General features: G+C 56.7%; 3 protein-coding genes across 6 annotated transcripts; 1 reads left to right on the top strand and 2 right to left on the bottom strand.

Moving 5' to 3' along the window:
• Positions 1-524: 524 nt before the first annotated feature.
• Positions 525-9486, top strand: UBA1 (ubiquitin like modifier activating enzyme 1). 4 transcript variants are annotated; one of them, XM_043974146.1, is made up of 27 exons: positions 793-809; positions 2256-2345; positions 2848-2964; positions 3059-3117; positions 3205-3373; positions 3469-3603; positions 4177-4283; positions 4384-4474; positions 4568-4700; positions 4779-4876; positions 5132-5278; positions 5379-5555; positions 5645-5749; positions 5834-5914; positions 6124-6279; positions 6376-6541; positions 6626-6822; positions 6962-7026; positions 7188-7383; positions 7506-7580; positions 7737-7926; positions 8056-8144; positions 8234-8326; positions 8427-8618; positions 8717-8818; positions 8919-9019; positions 9184-9486. In XM_043974146.1, the coding sequence occupies exons 2-27, from the start codon at positions 2343-2345 to the stop codon at positions 9317-9319; spliced, it is 3180 nt and encodes a 1059-aa protein (XP_043830081.1). In that variant the 5' UTR covers positions 793-809; positions 2256-2342; the 3' UTR covers positions 9320-9486. The 4 variants fall into 4 exon arrangements, with proteins under 4 accessions (XP_043830078.1, XP_043830081.1, XP_043830082.1 ...); XM_043974143.1 differs by lacking the exon at positions 2256-2345 and having other exon boundaries at positions 525-809; XM_043974147.1 differs by lacking the exons at positions 793-809; positions 2256-2345 and adding an exon at positions 1610-1758.
• A 2431-nt stretch (positions 9487-11917) lies between these two features.
• USP11 (ubiquitin specific peptidase 11) lies at positions 11918-24089 on the bottom strand. The gene is made up of 21 exons (XM_043974916.1): positions 23775-24089; positions 23301-23410; positions 21211-21341; positions 20690-20807; positions 20301-20446; positions 20109-20170; positions 19622-19721; positions 19353-19526; positions 17913-18071; positions 17533-17757; positions 16724-16807; positions 16552-16646; positions 16252-16458; positions 15741-15937; positions 15302-15598; positions 15143-15213; positions 14937-15049; positions 14410-14559; positions 14214-14329; positions 14040-14128; positions 11918-13363 (listed from the first exon to the last, which is right to left on the bottom strand). The coding sequence occupies exons 1-21, from the start codon at positions 23906-23908 to the stop codon at positions 13217-13219; spliced, it is 2925 nt and encodes a 974-aa protein (XP_043830851.1). The 5' UTR covers positions 23909-24089; the 3' UTR covers positions 11918-13216.
• On the bottom strand, positions 23937-25521 carry LOC122733507 (translation initiation factor IF-2-like). Its single transcript, XM_043973949.1, has 3 exons — positions 25478-25521; positions 25035-25303; positions 23937-24754 (listed from the first exon to the last, which is right to left on the bottom strand). Exons 1-3 carry the CDS (start codon positions 25519-25521, stop codon positions 23937-23939), a joined length of 1131 nt encoding a protein of 376 aa, XP_043829884.1.
• Positions 25522-25573: the final 52 nt, after the last annotated feature.

Here is a 25573-nt window from a genome sequence, read left to right on the forward strand (position 1 = left end):
TCTCTTAGCTCTGCCCCACTGCTGCCCTGTTTAGGTCTTTCTATGCTCTCATTTCAGTCTTGGGTGGGTCTTGATCCGTTTCTGCTTCAGACGCGACATCTCCTAGAGTAGACACGTCTGCCTCAGTTTTGCTTTAATTCTAGAGACTCCAGGTTCCCCTCTCCCCCTCCCCCCACCCCTTTGCTCTTTCTGTCAATCTCCCTGGAACCTGAACTTTTAGCTCTGAATCTCCGAGAATGATTTTCAAAATCGGTCCCGCCCTATTTCCCAGGTTTCCCTAATGCCAGTACCCTTGTAGGAAGTTGTTTCCTCCACAGATGCCTTAGCCTCCTTTTCCCCACCCTGGCCCAGTTTAGTTCACCACGTGCTCCAGTCAAGCGCCAGCGCTGACTGAACTACAATTCCCAGCAGGCTTCGCAATAGTGACCAGCCTGGATCGTACCACGTGTGCTCGACCAGGGGATTCCTTCAGTACCTTTAGGGCCGGCTTCTTACTGGTGTGGGCCAAAAAGAGCTAAGATCTAGTATGAATTAGGGCGCTGATAAGTCTTGAGGGGAAAATGGGGCGCACTCGGACGTGAGAACAGGGATTAAATGACGAGAGTCGCATTTAGGGAGAGCTTTCCCCCTTGCCACAAATGGTACCTCCCGCTCCAGGCCCGGGGACCCCAAGTTCCGCGCTCAGCCCATCGCTACGCAAGCCGGGGCTCCTCGGCAGCGGCAGCGAAGTCAGCTCTGGCTCCCGCTCCAGCACCGGCTCCAGCTCTAGGGGAAGGCTAGGCCTCGGCGGCTCCGGGCCGGAGGAGGGGGTGAGTTGAGAGACGTGGTGTTGGGGAAGGGGAATCGGGGAAAGCTTTTACGGGAGACCACGAGTGGGGGGGGTTGGTGGTGGTGGTGAGTTTCGTCCTTGTGTGGCTGCCCCGGCTCAGAAGGCGGGGTCTTCTTTAGCTATTATTCATTAGGGGCGGGGCCTCTGCCCCCGCTTGGACTTTATTGCTCCTCGGAGGGGGCGGGGCAATCAGGGCTGGGTCATTATGTAGGGGGTGCAGTTCTTCCCGCCCCCCCCCCTTCCCCTGGCATGGCGTGCGTTATTAGCTGGTGGGGAGGAGGGATGCGGTTTCTGGCGAGGGTCGGGCGAGGCGGATGGGCCGCGGGCAGGCGCGTGCGCGAAACCGTGCCTTATCCGCGTGGGGAGGGGTAGGTTTTGGCTCATCTCAGGGCGCGCAGGCGCGAGGCCTCGATGCTGGAGGATTTGAGCGAGGCTGGTAGTGCTCCTTGTCACTCAGAGACAGGAGGGCGGGAGCAGTTCGGGGGTGAGGACGGGGGCGCACGTCGATTGGCTCAAGCGCTTGGGCGATGAGATTGGGGAAAGGCCGCTTGGGGACTTGCTTGTGCCTACTCCGAGCCGCCGGAATCCCGCTCTCAGGGCATGTGCCAGCTTTGCAGCCTGCGGCCCGGGCGAGGAACTGCACCCTCCCCACCCCCGTGGGACGCGGGGGCGTGGTTTGCCGACCGGCGGAGGGGCGGGCCTCGGGCTGGGCGGTGCCTGCGGCAGGAGGCGGAGCCACCCGCGGGTTTTGTTCCGGCTCTGCGGCGGCGGCCGCCATCTTGTGTCTGGGACCGAAGCAGCCCGTAGAGGGGCTGAGACTCCAGGCGCCGGGGCTGGCCTTGGGCGGCGGCGGGGGCTGTTCCCTGAACACCAGACGGCGACGGCGACTGCTGCGACTGCGGTGATCGGGCCCCGGGGAACAGGCCTTGGTAACAGGCCTGCCTCCAGGGCTGCCGGCCGCCCCCCTTCTCTCCCCCCCCACCCCGATCTTTTCTCCTTTCCCCCCCTACCTCCGCCGTCTGCCGCGATCTCTTCTCCCCCCCACCCCCCACTGTCTGCCTCGTTTCCCCTCCCCCCTTCGACTGCCAGGATCTCCCCCCCCAGCTGTGATCTCCCCCCCCTCCACCCCCTGCTGCGATTTCTCCACCCCCCAGGGGGCGGGGCCACCGTACTGTCGGGGCCCCACCCGGGATTCTGCCGGAGGGGTGGGGCGGGGGCCCGCCCTGGGGGGGGGGAAAGGGGGCATTAATCCAGCCTCCCTTACTCTCCACCCCAGGGCCTTGGGTGGCCGGGCGGGTGGGTGGGCAGGTGGGCGGCAGGCAGACCAGCAGCCTCTGGAGATAAGGCCAAGGAGCACCCTGGACAGCGCCTTCCTTTCATCCCCTTCCCCTCCCCCACCTCTCTTGGCCTTCTGTTGGTTTCGAAGCCTCTCTGACCCCGCCCCCCATTTACCTGAGGGAGTGGGAGAAGAAGAACGCTATAGAAAGGACAACAGTCTTGGCCACTCAGGACAATGGTGCTTCTTTCTTCCCCCCAAGATTTGTAGCTGTGCCCACCTACCCTGTGTCACCATTCAGCTTAGCAGATGGCTGACTTGCTGCCGCCATTCCCCTTTCCCCACAAATGTCATGTGTTTCCTGGACTTGATCAGACCCCCTCTTACCCACTGAACCCATCCATCCCTGGGCCTGCTTTGCTATTCCTCTTTAACCATGCCCCCAAAATGTCCTAGTGATCCATGGGCTTGTCCAGGAGGCCCTCTGCACTCATACTCCTCTCCATCCCTCTGCGCCCTCCCAACTCCCACTGTGACCAGTTCATTACCTTCCCTCATGTTCTTTTCCTCAGTCTTTCTGCTGCACCCATTCCTGGGAGGACTTTTCTTCCTCCCATATGTCCTCAATGGGACCATTTCAACCCTCACCCCATCTCCCCCATGTCTAGTTCATTGTTGTGCTTCTTACCCTGATCCCTTTCTCTGGGCCAGTTCTGACAACCCTCCTTTCTTTGTCTCCTAGATGTCCAGCTCGCCGCTGTCCAAGAAGCGTCGCGTGTCCGGGCCTGATCCAAAACCAGGTTCTAACTGCTCTCCTGCCCACCCTGTTCCCTCTGAAGTGCCCACTGCACCTACCAACGTGAGTATTTGGCACTGATTCCCAGTGGCAAGGTGGATCCTGGGGCTTGGGTCAGCCTCACCTCACATCTCTTTGTTGCTTCCTTTGTCCACAGGGAATGGCCAAGAACGGGAGCGAGGCGGACATCGACGAGGGCCTGTACTCCAGGCAGCTGTGAGGCTGGAGCAATTGGGGGGCTGGGGTTGGCTCTAGTCAGACTGGGGCTGCCCAGCTGAGACCTTGTTTTCATCATCTCATCAGGTATGTACTGGGCCATGAAGCCATGAAGCGACTTCAGACTTCCAGTGTCCTAGTGTCTGGGCTTCGAGGCCTAGGAGTTGAGATTGCCAAGAACATCATCCTTGGTGGAGTCAAAGCTGTTACCCTACATGACCAGGGCACTGCTCAGTGGGCTGATCTCTCTTCCCAGGTAACCTCGACCTATATCGGTGGCTCATTCTCTCCCCCCCACACACACACACACTCACTCCAGTTATTCATCCTTTCCCTTTTTACAACCCTTAGTTCTATCTTCGAGAAGAAGATGTGGGCAAGAACCGGGCAGAGGTTTCACAACCACGTCTGGCTGAGCTCAATGCCTATGTTCCAGTCTGTTCCTACACAGGGCCTCTCACTGAGGACTTCCTTAGCAACTTCCAGGTACCCTTCGACCTTCACCAGACACGTCGTAATTTCATTTCTCAGAGACTTCCATAGAAACAGCTTCCTTCTCGAAATCTGTTTTTTCCCACTTGTCTTTCTTTGAGATTTTCTTCTGGGGTATCTGGGGTCTAGTGGAAAGGGCTTTTCATTGACTTAGGATCCTGAACACCTGGGTTACAATTCCATCACTGCTCTTTCCTGGATGACCTTGGCCAAGTTGCTGGATCTCCCTGGTCCGCCCTGTATTTGTTTGTTGAAAATAGAAGGGTTTGGACCAGAAGGGTCCTTGCTTTAGGGCCAAGGGGGATTGTAGAGAGTGTTGTCCATTTCCCTTCCCTTCCCTGTGTTGCCCAGAAAGTTGAAAGGGTCCTTCAGGCAGCAAGCAGGAGGTCTGCCATCGGAATTCAAGGTCTCTGGACTCCAAATCAGAGTGTTTTCCTCCTTCATCTCACTGCCAACGATAGATCAACATGCTGCTCATGTTTCATTGCAAGTTCCCATTTTGTGGCTCTCAGTGGCCTTTAGGCATGCCCTTTGGTTGGTCTCTCCAATGCCTTTCCTTCCTCCCAGGTGGTTGTCCTCACGAACTCCCCCCTGGAGGAGCAGCTGCGTGTAGGCGAGTTCTGTCACGGTCATGGTATCAAACTTGTGGTGGCTGACACCCGGGGCCTCTTTGGGTAAGTCTGTCCTCTGACCTCGAACTGACAAGATTGAGAGTCGTCACTTGGTCACGGCTACAGAAGCTGAGGCATGGGCTCTCTGTTGCTTCTCCCACAGGCAGCTGTTCTGTGATTTTGGTGATGATATGGTCCTGACGGATGCAAATGGGGAACAGCCACTTAGCGCTATGGTCTCCATGGTGACCAAGGTGAGGAACTGGCTTCTGGGATCCCTGCCTGGGCTGGGTGGGTTCCAAATGGTGGTGGCCATTGCCCTCTGGTCTGTTTTCTGGCTCCTCCAGGATAGCCCTGGTGTGGTGACCTGCCTGGATGAGGCACGGCATGGATTTGAGAGTGGCGACTTTGTCACCTTCACTGAGGTGCAAGGCATGAGTGAGCTCAATGGCATCTCGCCTGTGGAGATCAGAGTCCTAGGTGAGTGGGCAGGCCGGTGGCGGGGAGCAGAGGGGCGGTGGTGCTGTTTGCCTTTGGGTGACCAGTCTGGCCCTGCAGGTCCATACACCTTCAGCATCTGTGACACGGCCAGATTCTCTGACTACGTCCGCGGTGGGATCGTGACCCAGGTCAAAGTGCCCAAGAAGATCAGCTTTGTGAGTTTCTCCAGGGGAGATCTGAGGTTAAATCCTACCTCAGACACTGACTAGCTGTGAGATCCATGTCAAGTCGCTTCGCCTCTGCCTGCCTCACTTTCCTCATCTGTCAAATGGGGATCATAATTAACGCTTACCTCTTAGGATCATAGTCAGGATTCAGTGAGATCATAATAGTACCTGGCACACAGTAGGCTCTTAATAAATGTTTGTTTGCTTTTTTCCCTGGCTTGACCCTCCTTGTCCTTCCTCCAGAAATCACTCCCTGAATCCCTGGCTGAGCCAGAATTTGTGATGACAGATTTTGCCAAGTTTTCTCGCCCTGCCCATCTCCATGTGGCTTTTCAGGCCCTACACCAGTTTTCCAGCCAGCGAGGGCGGCTGCCCCACCCTCAGAATCAGGTGCCTAGGCCTTGTGGGGAGGATGGGGAGAACCTGCCTGTGGGCCGCAGCAGCCGGGCATCATCCCAAACTACTTACTGCTTATCCTCCTCTTTGCCAGCCGGATGCAGCAGACATGGCGAGCCTGGCACAGGCAATCAAGGAAGCTGCCTCTCCCCGGCTGCTGCAGGAGGACTTGGATGAGGAACTGGTACGGCAGTTGGCCTACATGGCAGCCGGAGACTTGGCCCCCATAAATGCTTTCATTGGAGGCCTGGCTGCACAGGAAGTTATGAAGGTGAGGTTGGCCACAGGGGCGGGTTGTGGCCTGTGTGCCTGCTTCTCTGGGGATTTGGCTTAATTGAGCTGCTTTTGCATTACCCCCAGGCCTGCTCGGGAAAATTCATGCCCATCATGCAGTGGCTGTACTTTGATGCTCTGGAATGCCTGCCTGAAGACAGAGAGGCACTGACGGAGGAGGCTTGCCGCCCGGTAGGTTCTCCTGGGCCCTGAGAATGAGCTCAGTTAATTTCTGGAGCTGAACCTCTTGTCTGACCTGCTTCTTTTTCCTTGCAGCGCCAGACCCGCTATGATGGGCAGGTGGCTGTGTTTGGCTCTCAGCTCCAGGAGAAGCTGGGCAAGCAGAGATATTTTCTGGTGAGTGACTGCAGGCTGCCTGCCTGCCTCCCTCTTTGCCCTGATCTGACCTAGGTCCAGAAGCGCCCATTGCTGGCTGTTCCCATCTTGTGTGTTCACCCATCTCATCTGCTCATCTGTAGCTTTGCGTGTTCCTAAGAGGCCTTCCTGAGTAAGCGGGCCTCACCTCTCATCTAGTCCTGGTCCTCTTTGGACTTGTCTATTCACAGGTTGGGGCAGGAGCCATTGGCTGTGAGCTGCTTAAGAACTTTGCCATGATTGGCCTGGGCTGCGGGGATGGCGGAGAGGTCATTGTCACAGACATGGACACTATTGAGAAATCCAACCTCAATCGGCAGTTCCTTTTCCGGCCCTGGGATGTCACGGTGAAGATATAGGGGGCTTGTGGGTGATGGGCAGCCCTGGGCTAGCTACTCCACACCTTGACCTGTGGTACTCTATCTTTCCTTGTGTGTCTGTAGAAGCTCAAGTCTGACACGGCAGCGGCTGCTGTTCGTCAGATGAATCCACAGATGCATGTGACAAGTCACCAGAACCGCGTGGGGCCCGACACTGAGCGGATTTATGATGATGACTTCTTCCAGGCCCTGGACGGCGTGACCAACGCCTTGGACAATGTTGACGCACGTGCGGACAGAGCTGGAGGCTGTGGGGGGTTGTGAGGTGTGGTTGTGAGGTTGTGTGTCTTCATCTTGACTTTCCCTCCCCCAGGCATGTATATGGACCGTCGATGTGTGTACTACCGGAAGCCGCTGCTGGAGTCGGGCACCCTGGGGACCAAGGGCAATGTCCAGGTGGTCATCCCTTTCCTCACTGAGTCCTACAGCTCCAGCCAAGACCCCCCGGAAAAATCCATCCCCATCTGTACTCTCAAGAACTTTCCCAATGCAATTGAGCACACACTACAGGTGTGAGGAATGGGGCCAGGGAGGTGCCACCGTTGGGGGTTTGGGGGCACTAGGGCCAGAGCAGGGAGGTGCCAACATGGGGGCGGCACTGAATCCCAGTGCTCCTTAGAATGACCACATTGTACCTTGACCTGCACAGTGGGCCCGGGATGAGTTTGAAGGTCTCTTCAAGCAGCCGGCAGAGAGTGTCAATCAGTACCTCACGTGAGTGGCATCACAGCCCCTTTTCCCACCCTTCTGACCTGTGTCCCCAATACCAACCCTGGAATTTCTGATCTAGCTGCAATCCCGAATTGTCCTGCTCTCTTGAGCCACAGCCCTTGCCCCCTGTCCTAACCCGCTGGCCTCCTTCCCCATGCACACAGAGACCCGAAGTTTGTGGAGCGAACACTGCGATTGGCAGGAACGCAGCCCTTGGAAGTACTGGAGGCTGTACAGCGGAGCTTGGTGCTCCAGCGCCCCCGTACCTGGGCCGACTGTGTGGCATGGGCCTGCCTTCACTGGCATGCCCAGTATGCCAACAACATCCGTCAGCTCTTGCACAATTTCCCTCCTGAGCAGGTAACTACAAGCCCTTTGGGCTTTGAAGCCCCCGCTCCCCAATCTGAGGAGGTATCCTGGGAGGTTATGGGCATCTCCCAAGACCCCCTTGTGATGCCCTATCAACTTAATTTCTCTGTCAGCTGACAAGCTCTGGTGCCCCCTTTTGGTCTGGACCCAAGCGCTGTCCTCATCCTCTCACCTTTGATGTCCACAACGTAAGTGTCTTCATTTATCAGCCATTTATGTCAGGGCCAAAGAGGAAGATGAGGAGAGAATGTGGGGTGGGGCTCCATGTTGAGGTCTTGGGGATGAGATGAAGAGGTGGTAGTAATTGAATATTGCCATTTCTGCCCAAATCTGCCTTCTTGTAGCCTTTGCATCTGGATTATATCATGGCGGCTGCCAACCTGTTTGCGCAGACCTATGGGCTGGTGGGCTCTCGGGACAGGACAGCTGTGGCTGCACTTCTCCAGACTGTGCAAGTCCCAGAATTCACCCCCAAGTCTGGTGTCAAGATCCACGTCTCTGACCAGGAGCTGCAGAGTGCCAACACTTCTGTTGGTAAGCACCAGTGCCCCTTGGTCTTTTGATTCCCAGGAGCCTCAGTCCTTTTCTGACTGTGCCCTTGTTTCCTCCTGGAGGTCTCACTCTCAATCTGCTCTTTTTCCCCTGCTCCCGGTGGGCCTCCAGATGACAGCCGGCTAGAGGAACTGAAGGCAACGCTCCCCAGCCCAGACAAGTTAGCTGGATTCAAGATGTACCCCATTGATTTTGAGAAGGTACTGGGGGATCGCGTATGGGGGGGACAGGTGGACAGATTTGGGAGAGCTCCTCAGGGCTGCGCTTGAACCTCCCTTCCTCCTGCTAGGATGACGACAAGAACTTCCACATGGATTTCATCGTGGCAGCCTCCAACCTGCGGGCCGAGAACTACGACATCCCCCCTGCGGACAGGCACAAGGTGAGAGCCTTTGTCCTTCCCTTAGACCATTTCCCCTCTTTCACAACCACCCGTGTGTGGCCCGGAGACATGGGTGTCAGGGCTCTCTGTGTGTCCACAGAGCAAGCTGATCGCAGGGAAGATCATCCCGGCCATTGCCACGACCACCGCGGCTGTGGTGGGGCTCGTGTGCCTGGAGCTGTACAAGGTCGTGCAGGGCCACCAGCGGCTTGAGGCCTACAAGAATGGCTTCCTCAACCTGGCCTTGCCCTTCTTTGGTTTCTCGGAACCCATTGCAGCACCTCGTCACAAGGTGAGTGGGAGAATGGATAGGGGATGGAGGAGGAAGTTCTGTGGTGGACTCGGAACTAGGACTGATGGATGACATGCCTTGGCCTTTCTTGCTCACAGTACTATGACCATGAGTGGACACTTTGGGATCGCTTTGAGGTCAAGGGGCTCCAACCTGGGGGCGAGGAGATGACTCTCAAGCAGTTTCTGGACTACTTCAAGGTGCCAGAAGGGAGGGAGGGCAGGCAGGGCAGGCTGGGAGGAGAGGCAGTGCTGCTCAGGGGAGTTGGTCCTGCTGACCCAATGGGTGGTTTCTCCACAGACAGAGCACAAGCTGGAGATCACAATGCTATCCCAGGGTGTGTCCATGCTGTACTCTTTCTTCATGCCAGCTGCTAAGCTCAAGGAACGGCTGGACCAGCCGTGAGTGTCCCCATGCCAAGCTGGGAGGAGTAGCAGGGAGGGTTGGGTCCACCTTGGTCTGCCGTCATCGGGCACCAACTTCATTTAGGCTTTTGGCCTAGTCCCCTAGGGAAGCTGGGGCCTGGCTTTGCTTTTGACTACTGTCTTTCTTGGAATCCCCTCAGTATGACGGAGATTGTGAGCCGGGTGTCCAAGCGGAAGCTGGGCCGCCACGTGCAAGCGCTGGTATTGGAACTCTGCTGCAATGACGACAGTGGCGAGGATGTGGAGGTGCCATATGTGCGCTACACGATCCGCTGACCTGGCGGCAGGCGGAAGCCTTCGCCTTCCCCTTCTTCTCCTGCCCTCTCCCGTGCCCACCCCCTCAGGGGGGCTGGGTTCCCCCCTCATCCCCCCCCCCTTTGCCTAGGGCACTGGAGGGCATGACTTTGTATTGAACCCGTAATAAAGTTATTGACGGAACCAAAGCCCAGGGCTGCTGTGCATGTGTGTGTGTGTTGGGGGGAGGGGGGTGTGTCAGAGCAGAGCAAGCAGATCATTAAGAATGAGGCCCAGGAAGCCCCAATCAGCCAGCTGTGTAGACACAAGTCATCTGTCCTTGGGCAAGCCAGTTCCCATCCCTAGACCTACAAGAACGATTTAGTCTAAGATGAGGCTGGACTAGGTGACCTAGGAGCCTAGCCCCAAATGCTGTGTTCAGATAGGGTCTGTTTGTGGTAATGGGCATCTATCTCCCCAGGGATTCCTGCTTCAGGCTTTGGGGTATTTCCTACTGGGATCACTGTATTGTCCTGAGAACTCATTACCTGACTCAAAGTAGCCCAGAACGCTAGCATTCACTCATTGCTGTTCCCTATTAGCAGGGTCTGTGGGGATGGGGATGTCCAGGCCCTCCCCTGCCACCCCTACTTTATTGCCTGTGGTGAATTTAAGTGGGCAAGTACTTGCACATTAGCAGAGAGCCTGATCTCTCTCTCTCTCACACACACACACACACACACCCCATCAATCAGGCAATGGACAGGCAAAGGGGCCATTTTTATGGATGACACCAATGTGGGAATTTCTTTTCCTTGACTTCATCTTTGTCACAAGGGTTTTGTTTTTCAGTGGCAGTTGGGGAAGTAGGAGGGAGAGAAGGTGGATTTTTGTTAAGTGAAAAAATAGATTCTGTTCAACTGGGATTCCCCAGTATCTCCTCTACCCATCTTACTGCACAGTACTTAAGCTAGACCCTACCTATACCTGGCTGAACTGGGTTGAGCCCAACGGGTGTGGGAGTGGTAGGGGGTTTCTTAACACTGAAACTATGCTGGACTCCAGTTGAGAGGGCATGAGGGACCTGGAAGGATCCAAAAATGGGGCTGATGTGAAGAAATGAAGGGATTGAGGGCCTGAGTTCAAAAGTCTGAGGTAACTAATGGCTGCCTTGGGGTGGCCACAACAAGGAACCAGCAGCTTCAAGAGAAAAGGGAGGGCCAAGGGACTGCACTGCATAAGCCTGCGCCAGGAGGGCTGGGCCTCAGCACCACTGCAGAGGTGGCTTGTTGCTAGGCAGCAGAAGCCTCCTAAGCCAATCAGCGAGGCTCAGGCTATCCTTTCATTCTCACTAACTAGCAGGTGCTGGAGGAGACGTCAGCTGAGGAACAGTGGCAAGAGCCAGACTTGGCCTTTCCCTTGTCAGCAACATGACAGTGGCTGGAGTTAGCTCAGTCTGGCTTTTAGGAGAAGAGAAAGGACTGAGCCAAAGTCAGGAACAGACCTGCAAGATGGAAGCACATTGCTCACATGCAGGCTGGAGGCCCAGCTCTCCTCACTCTACTTGCTTTAAGGAAGGAACAAGTATTTAAGTGGGTACTGTGTGCCAAGTACCTCAAAAACCATGATCTCATTGCATTGGTACAACAAACTAGGGAAGTAGGTGTGATTATCATCCTCACATAACAGCTGAGGAAAACTGAGGCAGCCAGAGGTGAAATGACTTGCCCAAGGTCACACAGTGTCTGAGGCATTGCTTGGCTGCCTCTAAGGGGAGAGCTTTGGGGTTATTTCCTGGTTGAAGAAACCAAGGTCAGAATTGGGAAATAGGACTTCAAGGTAATACAAATACTAAGAGCTGAGATTCAAACCTGCAAGCCAATACATGGTGACAAAGCACACGGCCTGCATATAAACTGAGGCGCACAAGGAAGGCAGTGGAGTGGGCAGGCACTAAACCCAACTGTCTTCTACATTTGATGAATCTCCTTGGAAGTTCTCCAGGGATCCAGGCCTACCTCATGGTCAAGTGCATGTGTGTAGGGGCAAACTCCATCCCCAACCCCCATTTTGAAGTGGTTTCGTTCAAGGCAATGATGTCTGCTTTCTTGTGTGGTGTTGTCCTGAGCTGTGGGGATGGGCTGACCATCCTTCCCTGGAGAGCTGCCATGCTAAGGAGGGACTGCCAATTGGAAGGTGCCTCTGGGGCCACGGGAGTCACCAGCTCCTTTTCCTGCTAAGCAGACTAAAGCCCAGGGCATCCAGGGAGTGGGATTGGAATTGGGATCCTGACTCAAAGGGAGGGTGCCGAAGGCTGCTGGCGGAAGGACAGGCAAAATGGAAGAGAGCTACCTCTCCCCATCAATACCCAAGGCTCTCTACCCATAGCCTCTCCTCTCACACCCCCGGATTTGTTGGGTGAGGAAGTAGAAAGGGGCAAAAGATGCTTCTGTCAAAGGGAGCGCAGCCAGGCTGGGCCAGGCCAGGCCAGAGCTTGCCTAGTGGGTTGGGCTTCACAAAATTGGTGATTGGGTTAGAAAGAGGTGAGTATAGTGAAGGCATGAAAGAACATTCTCCAATTTAATTTCCTCAAGAAAGCACCCCCCCACCCCAGCAGTAACTACCAGGCCAGAGACCAACTCCCATTCAATAAAAAGTTTATTAGCACAATTTACACGCAGCAGGGCAACAATGTGGACTTGTGAGTTCAAATCCAGCCTCAGACACTAACTGGTTGAGTGACCTTAACTCAGCAAGTCCCTTAACCTCCTCTCTTTACCCATCTCACTAGTTGGGACAATGGGGGGTGAAGGTTGCTGGAGGGTCTTTGGGGATGACCCTGGAAGGGTTTAGGCTAAAGGGGGTGGGCTGAGCATCGAGAATTGGAGTATGCTGGTTTGAGGAAGGTCCAAGTGAGCTGAAGTGAGGAAAGTCCACCCTTTACTGGCTACTCTGAGGCAGTAGAGCTGCTTCAAGGTGGGAAGGGCTTGGAGAAGGTGGAGGTGGGGGGAAGATGGTCTAAGAACCACTGGGGAGCTCAGAGGAGCTGGCTGCAAGGCCTAAGGCTCTAAGGGTCTGCGGGGCCTGCTTGGTAGGAGGAATAGAAAACCTCTTCCACGTCTCCTCCGGGTTCTGATACCTTTCCCCGCCAAGCCTGCCATCCTCTGGGTGGCCACACCGAGTGTCCTCCCTGAGCGCCCCCCATTCTCCTCCATGGGGGATCCACCCATTTTCAGACCTTCCTTTCCTTCATTCACAGGACCAAGACAAAGCTCCGCCTGAATCCTGCAACCCCCAGCCCCTGCCAGCTTCAAACAGTGCCACCTGGTGGCGAGCCTGCCCTCCTAGCGAGCCTAAGCTCCCAGCACTCCCAAGGCTCCACCCTCTTCTGCTTTTCTATCCCACCAAGGCAGAGGCTCAAGGCTTCCCTCCTCACCTCTGTCCCATGCCCCATGTAAATATGCCGCAAGAACAAGCTGCTCCAGGTGAAACATGGGCTTTTATGTACAACGGGTACCAGACAGGACGGGGAGGGCATCAATAATAAAATACAATCTGTATTCACTGCGGAGACCTCCCCTGCCCCGAAGACCCAGCCCTGGCTGCCCCCCAGTGGGCAGCGAAACATAAATTACAAAATAAAAGAGAAACACCTCGAGGGGGGAGGGGGAGGGAGAGAGGGAAGGAAGGGGGGGGAGGGAGGCCAGGACTTATTGCTCTGACTGGGAGCAGGGCAGGCACTTGAGTGGCTGCCCGTGGAGGGGTGAGCCCAGGGACGGGAGGGGGCAGCGGCCATGGCTGGGGGTCCCCGGGGCCAGGGAAAGAGGGCTGGAGGGAAGCCCTGGGGAGCAGTACCTGAGATGGTCCAGGGCAGTGGGTGCTGGTGATCTGTGGGGATGAGGAGGGGAACAGGGTGGGGCCCCCTCCCAGGTCCCCCCTTCAGTCCATGTCCATGGGCTCGGCCCGGGGACAAGGGCCTGGGCCATCACCAGGGGGTGTGGAGACTGTGCTGGCTGGGCCAGGTCTGCTTGGGGATCGCCGCACCTTGTCCTGCCGCTGATAGAATAGAACATAGGCTGCCTTGGACTGTGAGGGGCGAACAAAAAAAGTGAGTGACACATGGGGTCAGAGAGCCAGGGAGTCCTCATGCCTGAGGTGGGAGAATCAGAGGAAGACTCGCCCACCCAGGGCCCCACCCCAGTGCAAAAAGGGCTAGGGCAAGTCCACCCCCAGGCAGAGATGGGCGGGTATGCATGTGCGCACGAGCACCCCCCCACGCACACTCGAGCACCCACAAAGAGACATGGTTGCACAGTCACAGTCACACAGAGACATAGTCGAACACAGTCACAGTGTCACTCATATAGAGACACAGTAGCACACGTCTCTCACAGAGACTGTCACACATACAGTCACAGTGTCTCACACAGAGACTGTCACACACAGTCTCTCACAGTCACAGAGACATACACAATCAGGATTACAGTTACACAGTTACAGACATAGTCTCTCTCACCCACACAGTCACATACAGACACAACCAGTCTCTCACAGTCAGTTTCTCTCAGTTGCACAGAGACACAAGTCACATGCAATCTCTTTCACACACAGCCACACAGTCATACACAGACATACACAGTCAGTCATATACCATCACACAGTCACACACACACACACACACACACACACACACACACACACACACAGACGGTGTCATACATACATGACAGGCTGGAGGACATGTCTTGCTACAGCTGCCTACCTCAATCTGGCTCTCAGACACAGGGGAGACACTGCTGTCATCGAAGTAATGCCACTGGCCGCTGTCCTTGTTCCGGGCAAACGTTGTGTCTGAAAGCAGCAAGTTTCTCCCATGAGCCCTGGAGAGGGGCCCTGAGCCCACCCCGGGGCCCTAGCCTCTGGGGCCCTCTCATACAGTGCCCATCTCGCAGGCCCCCATAGTGGTTCGAGACAGCGATGAGGTCGTATTTGCAGGGTGTTGGGTCAGCCTCAGTCCTTGGTTTGATGATGAACTCAGAGAAATCAAGGTCCCTGGAGGGCAGGAAGGAAGCTTGAATGAAGTTCCTGTCCCCAGGCACCTCAGCCTCCCTCTCAAAAGCTTTGCCACTGACCGGATGGGAAACTCAACCAGTGTGTCCAGCTTCTCACGGGAGAACTTGGTGTAGGAGAAACGCTTCAAATGGATGATGAGGGCCTCGGGGAGGGCCCACAAGTCCAACTTCTTGGTGGCAAGCTGGTGGCGTTTGCAGGTTGGGCAGTACCTGGGTGGTGGAAGGCCAGAGGGCACGTACATCATCTTCATCTCTAACGTTCACCCTAAATCCTTGGAGTGCCTCCCCAATCCTTCTGGGAAGCCTCATCTTCAGCAGGCAGCTCCTTGCTGCCCCAGCCTCCTCCCTCTACTTCATCATTTCCCTCAGTCTCCTCCCCTTCTTCCTTCAATATGTGGCCTCTTGGGGGCAGCTAGGTGGTGGAGTGGATAGAGCACTGGCCCTGGAGTCAGGAGTACCTGAGTTCAAATCTGACCTCAGACACTTAACACTTCCTAGCTGTGTGACCCTGGGCAAGTCATTTAACCCAATTGCCTCGCTAAAAAAAAAATGTGGCCTCTAGCCCATTCCCTCTGGGCTGCGCTCACCAGGGGTTCTCTTCTTCCAGAGTCTCCACGGTGGTAAAGAGCTCGATGCACTCCTGGAGACGCACGGGGGCCTTCCTCAGCACATAGCCCATGCAGTCATGTTTCACATAGCCCTGGGCAGGGAGGAAAAGGGGCATGGCCTGGAGCAGGGGCCGGAGGGAGGGAGGGGAAGATGAAGAGGCAGCCACGGGGGCAGGGACACGAACCTCAGCTTCCACTTCGTTGTAGTAACGCTTCTTCATGTCAGGCTCCCAGTCGATGGCGATGTATGGCTGGGCTGTACCATTTGTGGGAACAGACAACGGTCAGCACTGGCTCCCCAAGCTCCCCCCTCCCAGCCCCCCCTCTTCTGTCTTCCCCCTCACAGTTAAAGGAGACTCCATTGGCATCCTCGGCAAAGCCTCTTCTGTCACTGGTTCCGTTGGAGTTCACAGTGTGGAGGCTGAAGAGGACCTTCCTCCGGGGCCGTCTCCGCCGCCGGCGCCGGCGCCTCCTTCTTGGCCTCTTCGCGGGGCCGGGAGGGGGACTGGGAGGGGGACTGGGAGGAGGGCCCTCCCCCTCTCCCTCCCCCACCTGAACCCCGCTGGCTGCCCCTGAGCCCTCTGTAGAGGCCCGAACATCCAAGGCACTCCCCCCCCTCTCCTCTTCCTCCTCTTCCTCGCCTGGCAGGGAGTGAGCGTGGGCGGGGAGGAGAGGAAGAGTATTAGAGGAGTTGGAGTCCAGGAAGACACATCCATTGACCCCCTAACTTTCCCCAATCCCCACCCCCTCCCAGGTGATCTGGCCCCCTCTAAAGAACCTCACCCTCACTGAGCCTGCTTGGACGCTTGTACAGATCCTCGTCGTCCTCGTCGTCCTCGTCGTCCTCGTCATCTTCCTCTTCACTGTTCTCGTCCTCCTCCTCGTCCTCCTCGTCCTCCTCTTCGTCCTCGTCCTCCTCCTCGTCCTCCTCCTCCTCCTCCTCTTCCTCCTCGTCTGATTCAGGCCGAGTAACATACCGCCTAGGTCGAGGGAAGAGAGGGCATGAGGCAAAGGGCCTTGGGGACTGCCAGAGGGTGGTGGCTGCCAAGGCCCAGCCAGGGTGGGCTTTATAAGAAAGACACAGAGAACATTCTGGACTCTTCTTCGTTTCTCCACCTTCTCTTCTTCTCTTGCCTGAATTCTACGTTCACCAAAGTCAGTGTTTCTAGACTAGGGCTTCACACCCTTAGTTCACAGAGCTGCAAGTGGGAAATGCAGTCAGTAACATTTTGCTTTTTCCATGTGGGCCTAGCAAACTAGGGTCTTTGGCAGAGGAGTGGGGCAGGTGGCTTACGAAAGGCGATGCAGCAGAATGTGGTAGAGAGCATCCCAGGAGAGCCGGTCACGGGGCACAGATACCAGCAGGGGATGGCCAAAAAGCATGAGACCATAATAGGAGTCGCTATAGTCCCGGGCCGGGGTCCGCTCCCGAAGGTAGACAGGCAGTACCACGTCCTCTCCTGTACCCTCTCCCCCTCCAGCTCCACCAGACACCTCATACCTGCGGCACAACAAGGGACAGTTAGGTCAGGAAGATAATGGACTGGGCTTATTATCCCCTTCCTTGCCCAGAGGGCCCCTAATTCCAACTCACACGAAGATGTCATCCCGGTCCAGGATACAGCTAAGAGACTCCTCCAGCTGGTAGATCTTGTAGAAGCGGTGGCTGAAAACATCAGCTACCATCATCTGTGGAGGGCAGGAGATGCAGCTCAGAGCCTGCCGGTGCCGGCTTCTGTGGCTCCTCAGAGGCTCTGGGCACTTACCCTGTCCGGAGAGACGCCCGTGTGCTTAGCCAGTGCGACACAGAGGTCCAACACCTTCCCCGCCTTAGGCACAACCAGACGATGCTGTGGGGGAGAAGACAGTCCAGCTCACACCCAGCAAGGTCCTCTGGAGACACCTGGGAGCTGCTCCCCCATCCCAGTGTGTCTTCCATCTCTCTCTTTGGGCACCATTTCTCACCATCTAGCTGTCTCTTTGCAATGTCTCTGGCCCTCTGCCCAATGCTCTGTGTCTCTCAAATGTCTTTCTTGGCCTCGTTTTGTCCTGTCATTTGTTTGTTGCCATGTGTGGCCCTCGCCTCCGTTCTGCTCCTGTCTTCATCACTTTCTATCTGCTTTGTGACTAAATGCCTCCTGGGTTCTGGATCACATGCTGGGCCCTTGAGAGCAGTGGTGTCAAGCGGGCTGCAGAGTGACTTTGAAAACCACCAATTCCCATGCTCTCTGCTGTACTGCCGCTTCCCTGATTTTGTGGAACCTTTCCCAGTGCCCTTTGAATCTGGTCTGGTTGCGAGTTCAAGACCTGTGCTATTTCTCATTCTGTCTTCATGCAGCGGAGGCCTGGCTGTCTGTGACTCCAGCCATCACTTTCTTCTGACCCACCTCTACCCACAGCTGCTTCTCTTCACAACATGTCTCTACCATGCAGCAGATCCCATGCCAGCTCCCCCACCCCCGACTCCCCCCTGCCACTGGCTCAAGTTTCTTTCAATGACTGGCATTATCCCCCTCCCCCCTTTCCCATGTTCTCCTGGGGTTCTGTGCCCTCCTCTTCAATGTTTTAGGGTCACCTGCTCAGGCTTTCGCCGAGGGTCCATAGAAACGAAGAAGACTTCCATGCCACGCTCTTTGCTCACAGGGAGAGGGACACTCAGGTAGCAGAAGGGGTCAAAGGTTACAGATACTTTTCCACACTCGGGACAGACCAGTGTTGACTTGAAGAGTCCATGGAACGTATCCACAATGACAGAATCATTTCGACGCTTGTGGTTTCGCCATGCTTCATCTGCTACCTCCTACCAGGGAACCCCCGGCAGTCAGAGAATGACAGGGGAGGGAGGTAGATATGGGAATAAGTAGAGTGTGTGTGTACGTGTACGTGTGCGCGTGCGCGTGCAAGTGTGTGTGACACAGGGAGATCCCCAGAGAGAAGCCTGGTCTAAAGCCCTACCTGGTCAGGGCGGCCAGCAGCATCTCGAAGTTCCACATACTCCTTCTTCTTGACCCGGTTCAGGTCCTCATGTAGCCCATCAAGCAGGAAGGACAGCAGCTCCTGGGAGTCATGTTGCTGGTACCCAAGGAATTGGGAGGCAAAGTGGCCAACCTTGGTCTAGGAACACAAGGGGCAGGGGCTCAGGGTAGGCTCAAGAGAGCCAAGAATAGAAAAAGCAGCAGGACCAAGGAGGGGCTTGGGTGTGTTGGAGGACACCCAGAGGGTCATTAACCAAATAAAGGACTATGGCACGGCAGCCGAGGAGATCACATGGGCAAGCAGTGAGAGGCTCAGGGTCACAGGAAAGGGCAGGGAGAAGGGCTCAGGGCAGACCCAGGAGAGCTGAGAATACAAAAGGCAGCAGGGACAGGGAGGGGCTCAGCGGACCCTTCCAAGAGAAGGACAGCTGAGGAGATCACATGAACAATCAGTGAGTCACAGATGAAGAATCAGGCTGGGCTGCGACTCACTGGGCTCCAGAGAGAGAATCATAGAGGACAGGATTAGATTACAGCCACTTATGGCTTTATGTAAATTTCTATTATGCAAGTTCAACTTTTACGGAAAGAATTCTGAAAGGCATGGGAAGATCCAACAGAAACACATATGATGAAAGTTTGGGTTAAAGTGCCCACAGCTGGTCCCCTATCTTTGTAGAACTGGCAAAGATTTATCACAGGAATTGGAGCTGGAAGTGGCTGAGATGTGGAGGAGTTGAATGAATGTCTCAGAGAGCTTTGGGGCTGGCTGCAAAAATTGCAGAATTAGAATGGGGAACTTCAGAATCAGGTCAAACTAAAAAGATTCACAAGCCACGGGCTGGCAGGAGCCCTTCATCTTATGAATCAATTTTGTTTCTTGTGTTGAAAAGATGGATCCAAATACTTCAAAGATTTTGAAAAGCTGAAGGGCTAGTTGAGAAGAATATTGCTATTGCCAGATGTAGGAGCTGAAAAAGAGAGCCATGTGCAAACATGCTTCGAGAGCTTGCCACAACAAGGTGTGTGGCCAGGCCTCAGTGAGAAGGGCTGGGTGCAGTGGGTGGGCAAGGGGCAGCAGACAGCGCACCTGGCTACCCGGCTGTACTGCACTGAGCCAAACTGACTGGATCATTAAGCTGCCCTTTTCTAATTCTCTTAGCAAGGGACAGCGATTGCATATGTCTGTGTCTGTCCTGACGACTTGCGTGTGCCTTTGGTATGTAGGCTAAGTGAAGTGGGTGGGCAAATCTGCATTAGGTAAAAATCACCTTACTGCACAAAGGTTCACTTATGTCAAGCAAGAACTGTCCGTATATGGGAGCTTGTAGGACCACGGAGGCATTTAGGGAACAAGACAAACGACCACTTAGGTACTAGAGGGGTTGGGGGTGGGAAAACCACAGCAAAGCTCAGTGACCTTGAACATCCGGGGGACCACAGAGCGGTGGTGACCAGACCAGGCCTGTTTGACCAGGTCAGCATAGGCCTCAGCAATCTCGCCCTTCATGCCAAGAGGATTGCAGAAATTCAGTTCCTTCAGGTAGTGGTTATGGAGGAAGTATTCCGTCAGTGGGGGGACGTTACTCAGGCACTAGAGAAATGTGGAGGGAGCCAAGTTTAGATATCTTGGGCTTGGGGGGCCCGCCATTCCTGCCCTCATCTCTCCCCACAATTCTGAGGCCATACCTGCAGGGCTGAGTTCATAAAGCATGTGTTCCCCAGGTTGGTGAGGCCACAGACACCTGGCTGGCCCCGGAAACTGTCCTCCTCATCTGTCACGCTCTTCCTAGGGGCCCCAAGAAGAGTCAACACCTATCTCATGATTCCCAGACAACCCCAAGACTCTTGGTCATCTTTTGGTATCCCCACCCACAATGATCCTCAAACACCCCAAATATTGAACCCCAATATGAACTGCAACCTCACAAAATGTTTTCTCTCAGACACCCATATGGTCTCTTTTATCTGTAGTTTTACAGAGCACCCAAAGGATACGTTTTCCCTGGTTCTCCTCAGGTCCCCCTAAGTGTCCCCAAAGTTCTTCCCCTCACCCTCAGGTCCCTTCCAACACCCCAGAATTCCAATCTTCACATGCCCTCAAAAAACACTATTTGGGCTTCCCAAACCACCCTTGGCTTGTCCCTGAGGCTCTCCAGGCCCTATCTCCACTCACATGATGTGAGGCCGGGAGCTAGGCCACGTGCCGTCTTTGTTCCGAGTCTCCATGATGACAACCTGTGGGTAGCGGCAAGGCCTGAGTAAGAGCAAGCTGTGTCTTCGGAATCTCTCTGGCGGTTCCTCTGCACCCCTTATCCCTTAGTGGGAAGCATGGGATTCTGGGCAATGAGGCATCCTGAGGCCTTACCTGACCAGGCCCAAGGCAGGCGTCTAACACAGACATATGGATGTTCCTCAGTCTCTCGCAGGAGCCATCTGCATTCTTCACCCACAGGCGTGTCTCCTCCTCTGGCCCCACTAAGAACTGTTCCCTGGCTGTATGAAGGACCAACTCTGGAGGGAGACACAGAGAGCCAAGAGGACCAGTAAGGAAGGCCCACCACCAAGGTGGGTGTCCCCGCTCAGAAGGCCAGACTTCTGCTTAGGAGACACCAGCCATGAAAACAAGACTAGTCCCCAATGGCCAATAAAGCCACTGGACAACAATCACTTCCCCGATGAAGATCACAGACTCAAAATCAATCCCTAGGAGATCCAGAGCACAGCTGCATTCCTGCTTAGGGCATCAGTCCTCACCAACAGGATCTGCACGGCTGAATTGGGCAGGCCGGGATATTTCCATGTCATTGTGCTGACACAGGAGCAGCTCCACCAGATAGACTTCTACCTTGTGGGTGCTGGGAAGCTCTACCACCTGAAAGAAAGGAGGGACCATCCAGTCAGGGACTCCAAAGCCTCAAAGCCATAGGCAACTCCTCTGGTCCCTTAAAAAGCAGGGCCATCCCTACAACCTTGGTTTCAATCCAATTTGTCTGCACTTAATCCTGCTTTGTACTAATTGCTGTGGAGTTTTTGCAGGACTCTACAAGAAAGTTTTGGGTCTATATTGGTTAACAATATCAGTCTATAATTCTCCCTTTGTTCTGTCCTTTCTTGGTTTAAAGAACTTTGCTAGTAGGTGGTTGGTCTTAATTTTTGAGAATAGTTTATACGGGGTTTTCTTTTGTTAAGATGTGAAACAATTTGCCTATGAATTAATTTGGACCCAAGTACTTTTCCATTTGTCTGGAAATGAGAAGGATATACCAGGCCCTTACCTTGCGCTCAATGGGAGGCTGTCCGGGCTCCAGCCCATACCAGTTAACCAGAAGACGCCAGGCCATGGCTGGCAGCAGCACATAGTCCTCACCTTCCACCAGCCGTTCCTTCAGGCGCCAAGTTTCTTGGTCTGTGTGCGGGACAAAGAGCTGAAGATCCCAGAAACGAGAGGAATGGAGGTATGGGGGGGGGGGGCGGGGGGGGGGGGGCGAGTTGGTCATAAGAAGGATGGACTTGGAGGAAAGAGGAAAAGCATGATGGGATTGAAGGGAAGTATCACAGGAAAAAAAAGAAGACAACTGTATGAGGAGAGGCCAAGAATCAGGACTAGGCAAGGTGAAAGGATCAGAGAAAAAGGGACTATGGAGGGGAAAGAACCCTTCTCTAGGATCAGCTCCCCAAAGGCCCCCATCTCTCCTTAAGTTTCTTGTCACTGTTGTGGGCATCCCCGTCCAGTGGCCCTTGTGGGTTCAGAGCCCTGACTTTGGTCCCCTTCCCACCATGCACTTGGCTACCAAGTCTCATCTCTTACATCTAGCCCTTACCCACCCCGGCTGAGGTTCTTCTGCCCTTGGACCCAGCCTCCTAATAGAGTGCCTGGTTTTGCACCCATCTCTCCTCTGATCTGACCTATATATACTTTCCCAAGTGGAACTGTTAACTGAAAAGGCAATTGTGGTCCTCTAGAGACTTGGGTCTTCAGAAGAGAGAGGCAGCTAACTCCTGGGCCAAAACCTTATGCTGGGCTGCACCACTAAGGGGCCCTTACTATGTCCGCTGTTTCCATTTGGGATTGAGGGACAGGATAGAGAGGTACAGGCGGACTAACTAGGATAGAAAAGCAAAATGTGCCCAACAGTGGCTGCGGATTGTAAGTGCATTATGGGCAGCCCCGCTTCTGTTCTTCACAACCACCCTGTAAAGTATAGGCAGGGACTCTCTCCCCCTTTTCCAGATGAGGGGACTGAGGCTGACAGAGGCTGTGACTTGCCCAGAGTCGGGAAGCTACCTAATGGTTCCCAAGGGATCTGAAAACTCATCTTTGTACCTCCCAGAACCTTCCTAAAACGTAAGTTTGATCCTTTCCTTCTGATATCAGAAAATATCTCCTGTGGTTTTGAGGAAGAACTCTGAGCTCCTCAGCCTGGGACAGAAAGGCCCTTTGGCAGGCTTTTACTTATCTTTCTTGGCTCATCCTCTATCTCAGCCATCTCAGGATCAGGTACTTCAAGCACTTTGGCCCTCTTGTCCCCCCATTCCCCCGCCCAATGCCTGCAATGTGCTTTCTTGGGCCTTGACCTATCTTTAACTTCCTTCAAGGTTCCGCTCCAGGTACTCCCTCCTCCGAACAGATTCGGGTCCTGATATGGTAGCTAACGTATGTATGACGCGTACCACGGGCCACGCAAGTATCTCATTAGATCCTCACAACGAGCCTGGGACAAAGATCCCCATTTTAGAGATAACACAAGTGAGGCAGACCTGAAGTGACTTGCCTGGAATTACACAGCTTAAATAGCTTTAGTTGAACTTGAATTCCAATCATTCTGACCCCAAGCCTAGCACTCTTAGCTACTTTACCATCTAGTGGGCACCTGCCTCACTGATAACCCACAACACAAACGTTCTTTACCAGCTGAAACAGCTGGGAAAGCAGCATAGCTGTCATAGTTCCCCATTATCAACTTTTAGACAGCAGGGGGGTTGTCTCTGTTGTCTTAGGCTAGCACCTGAGCCCCACACAGGAGTCCGAAGAAAAGGGAGGTGGTGAGGGATGGGTGCCATGGATACTGGGCTGGGTACGAGGAAGATCTAAGTGCCAATCCAGCCTCAGACCTTTCCTAGGTGGGCAGCCCTGGGCAAGTCACTTCACTTCTGTCTGCCTCTAGGATCCTAACAGCCCCAGGGCTCCAAGGAGAGCATAATGATCAAGCGCCCGGCCCCAGTTATGAATTTTGGGTAAAGGATAAAAGGGGGGGGGGGGGTGAGAGGGCTCGAGACGCAAAACAAAGGAGATCGAAGAAAGATAAAAAAGGTGCTGGGGCCCCGGGGCCCCGAGGACGCTGAGGACCCGGCCAGGCCTCAGTACCTTCGAAGAGCTCGGCGTTGTTGACAGGCCCAGGGAAGGCGCTAGAGTCCTGGTCTCCAGCTCGGACATAGGCCTCCCATTGCTGGTACCAGTGTTGTTCCACCAGGAACCTGGGAGAGGGCAGGGAAGGAGGAGGGGGGAGGGGCGGAAGGAGAGCAGGGAGAGGGGAGGGGGAGGGGGAGCGGGGAGGAGGGGCGGAAGGAGAGCGGGGGAGGGGGAGGGGTCAGAGCCTGGCGTGATGCGCCGGGCCCCAGCTCGCCTGCTCCACGCTCCAGCAGGCCCCTGCCCCCTCCCCCCCATCCCCAAGGCCCTTTCTCCCCCGCGCAGTCTCCACCCCTCCCCTTCCCCCTGCTTCGGCCCCTCCCCTCCCCTTCCCTTCTCTTCTCTCCGTCTCCCCCCCCCCCCCTTCCCCGGCCTGGGTCTGGGCCTGAGGCCTCGGGCCTCGGCCGCCGCCGCCGCGGGCCGCTCGCTCACCAGCTCTCCCCCGGCCGCAGGGGCCGCTCCCGGCCGCTCTCCCCGTCCTCCACCAGCCGCCGCTGGCTCTCCAGGCTCGGCACCGACCCCGCCCCCGGGCCCGGCTCCGCCCCCGGCGCCGCCGCGGCCGCCATCGCAGCCCGAGCACCCTCAGCCTCGGCCTCAGCGGCGGGAGACCGGAAGCGGCCTCGGCGCCGCTTCCGGTTTCCGGCCACCGCGTGCCCGCCCCGGCGACCGGAAGCGGCGCGGCCTCGGCCCGCCCTCCGCGGGGCGGGCGCCCTGGCGGGGCGGGCGCGAGGGCGGCGCGCGCGCGGCGCCGAGGCCGGGCCCGGGGCCGCGCCGGGCCCGCAGTAACGGCTGCCGGCGGGAGCGGCGGAAGCCGCGCGCTCGCGGGGGCCGGGGCTCAGTGAGGCCGAGCGGGGCGCGGCGGCGGCGGCGGCGGCGGCGGGCGCGGCCGGGCCCGGGGCCCGCTTGGGGGCGGGGCCCGGAGGGGGCCGGGCCGGCGGCCTCTTGGCTCCGGGGCGCTCCGCGGGGGGCTTCCCCATGCACGGCGGGGCGCGCGGGCCCGAGGGGGGCCGGACGGCTGAGGCTCGCTCCTTCGGTGCCGCCGCCGCTCCCGCCGCTCCCGCCGCTCCCGCTCCCGCCGCCGCGCCTCTCTCCGGCCCGCCTCGCCGTCCGCAGCAGCCCCGGGTCCGCACGAGGCTGTGCACCGCACCGCGCTGCAGCCCGCCAGGCGCCCAGCCGCCTAGTGAGTGCCCGCCCGCCAGGCGCCCCACCCCCGACGTCAGAATCCCGCCGAGGGCCGGCCGGCCGGCGCCGCTCAGCGTTGGTCGTCGCTGCGCCCCGAGGGCTCGGGCTGCTGAGTCCGCGCGGCTGCGGCCGGGGCGGCGATGGCCTTGGCCGTGGCGGCGGCGGCAGCCACCGCCTCCGCGCGCTCGGACCCGCTCTCCGGTCCCCTCCCCCACGCACGCAGCTGGCGCCTAATCAGTGCGGGCCGAGCAGCCCTCGATGCGCCCGCCTCGTGGTGTGCGGAATGGGGCCGCGTCGGCGGGCCCGGGGTAGGCGGGACGAGCGCGAGCCGTCGCCTTGCGGGCGGACGGGCGGACGGACAAACAGACGGAGGCAGGCACGCACGCACGCACGCTCGCTCGCTCGCCTTCACTTGAGCCTTTAATAGTTCATACAGCGACCAGGGTGTACAGGGGAGCCGAGCCCCCCTCCCCCCGCCCCCCGCGCGGGAGCCAACGCCCCGCCCCGCACGGGCCGGGGCGGCGCGGGCCAAGGCGGCGGAGGGGAGGGAAGAGCCGTCCAGGGGCTTTGGGGCCCCGCTCCCTCCCTCCCTCCCCTGCCCCCCCACCGGCTCCCGGGGCCCCGTCTCTGCCCATCGGCACCGAGGGGGTGGGGGGAGGCGAGCGGGGGCGGAGCGTCGACTCGGGACACCGAGAAGGGGGCCACGGGGAAGGGGCGGAGCCAGGCCGGCGGGATCCCAGACCTGGCCCTCTGGCACCTCTCGAGCCCCTAGCGGAGAGCTGCGGGAAGGAACCCCACCCCTCCCCTCAGCCCCTAGGTCCTCAGACGAGCCCCAGGCTGCTTGGGGGGAGGGGGCGGGGAGAAGGAGGGGAGGGGCTGGAGCCGGGCCAAGGTCCCAGCCTCCTGATTGGCCAGCGGCTAGGGAGGTGGGGGGCATTCATTGCACATAATACTGGGGGCCTGCGTAGGGGGCGGCCCGGGCCCTGTCGGTCTGCATGTTACAGATGTTACATTTTAAAAATAAAATCCTCATTCAAAATAATAAATTT

The sequence above is a fragment of the Dromiciops gliroides genome, chromosome X (genome assembly GCF_019393635.1).
Source record: "Dromiciops gliroides isolate mDroGli1 chromosome X, mDroGli1.pri, whole genome shotgun sequence".
NCBI lineage: Eukaryota > Metazoa > Chordata > Mammalia > Microbiotheria > Microbiotheriidae > Dromiciops > Dromiciops gliroides.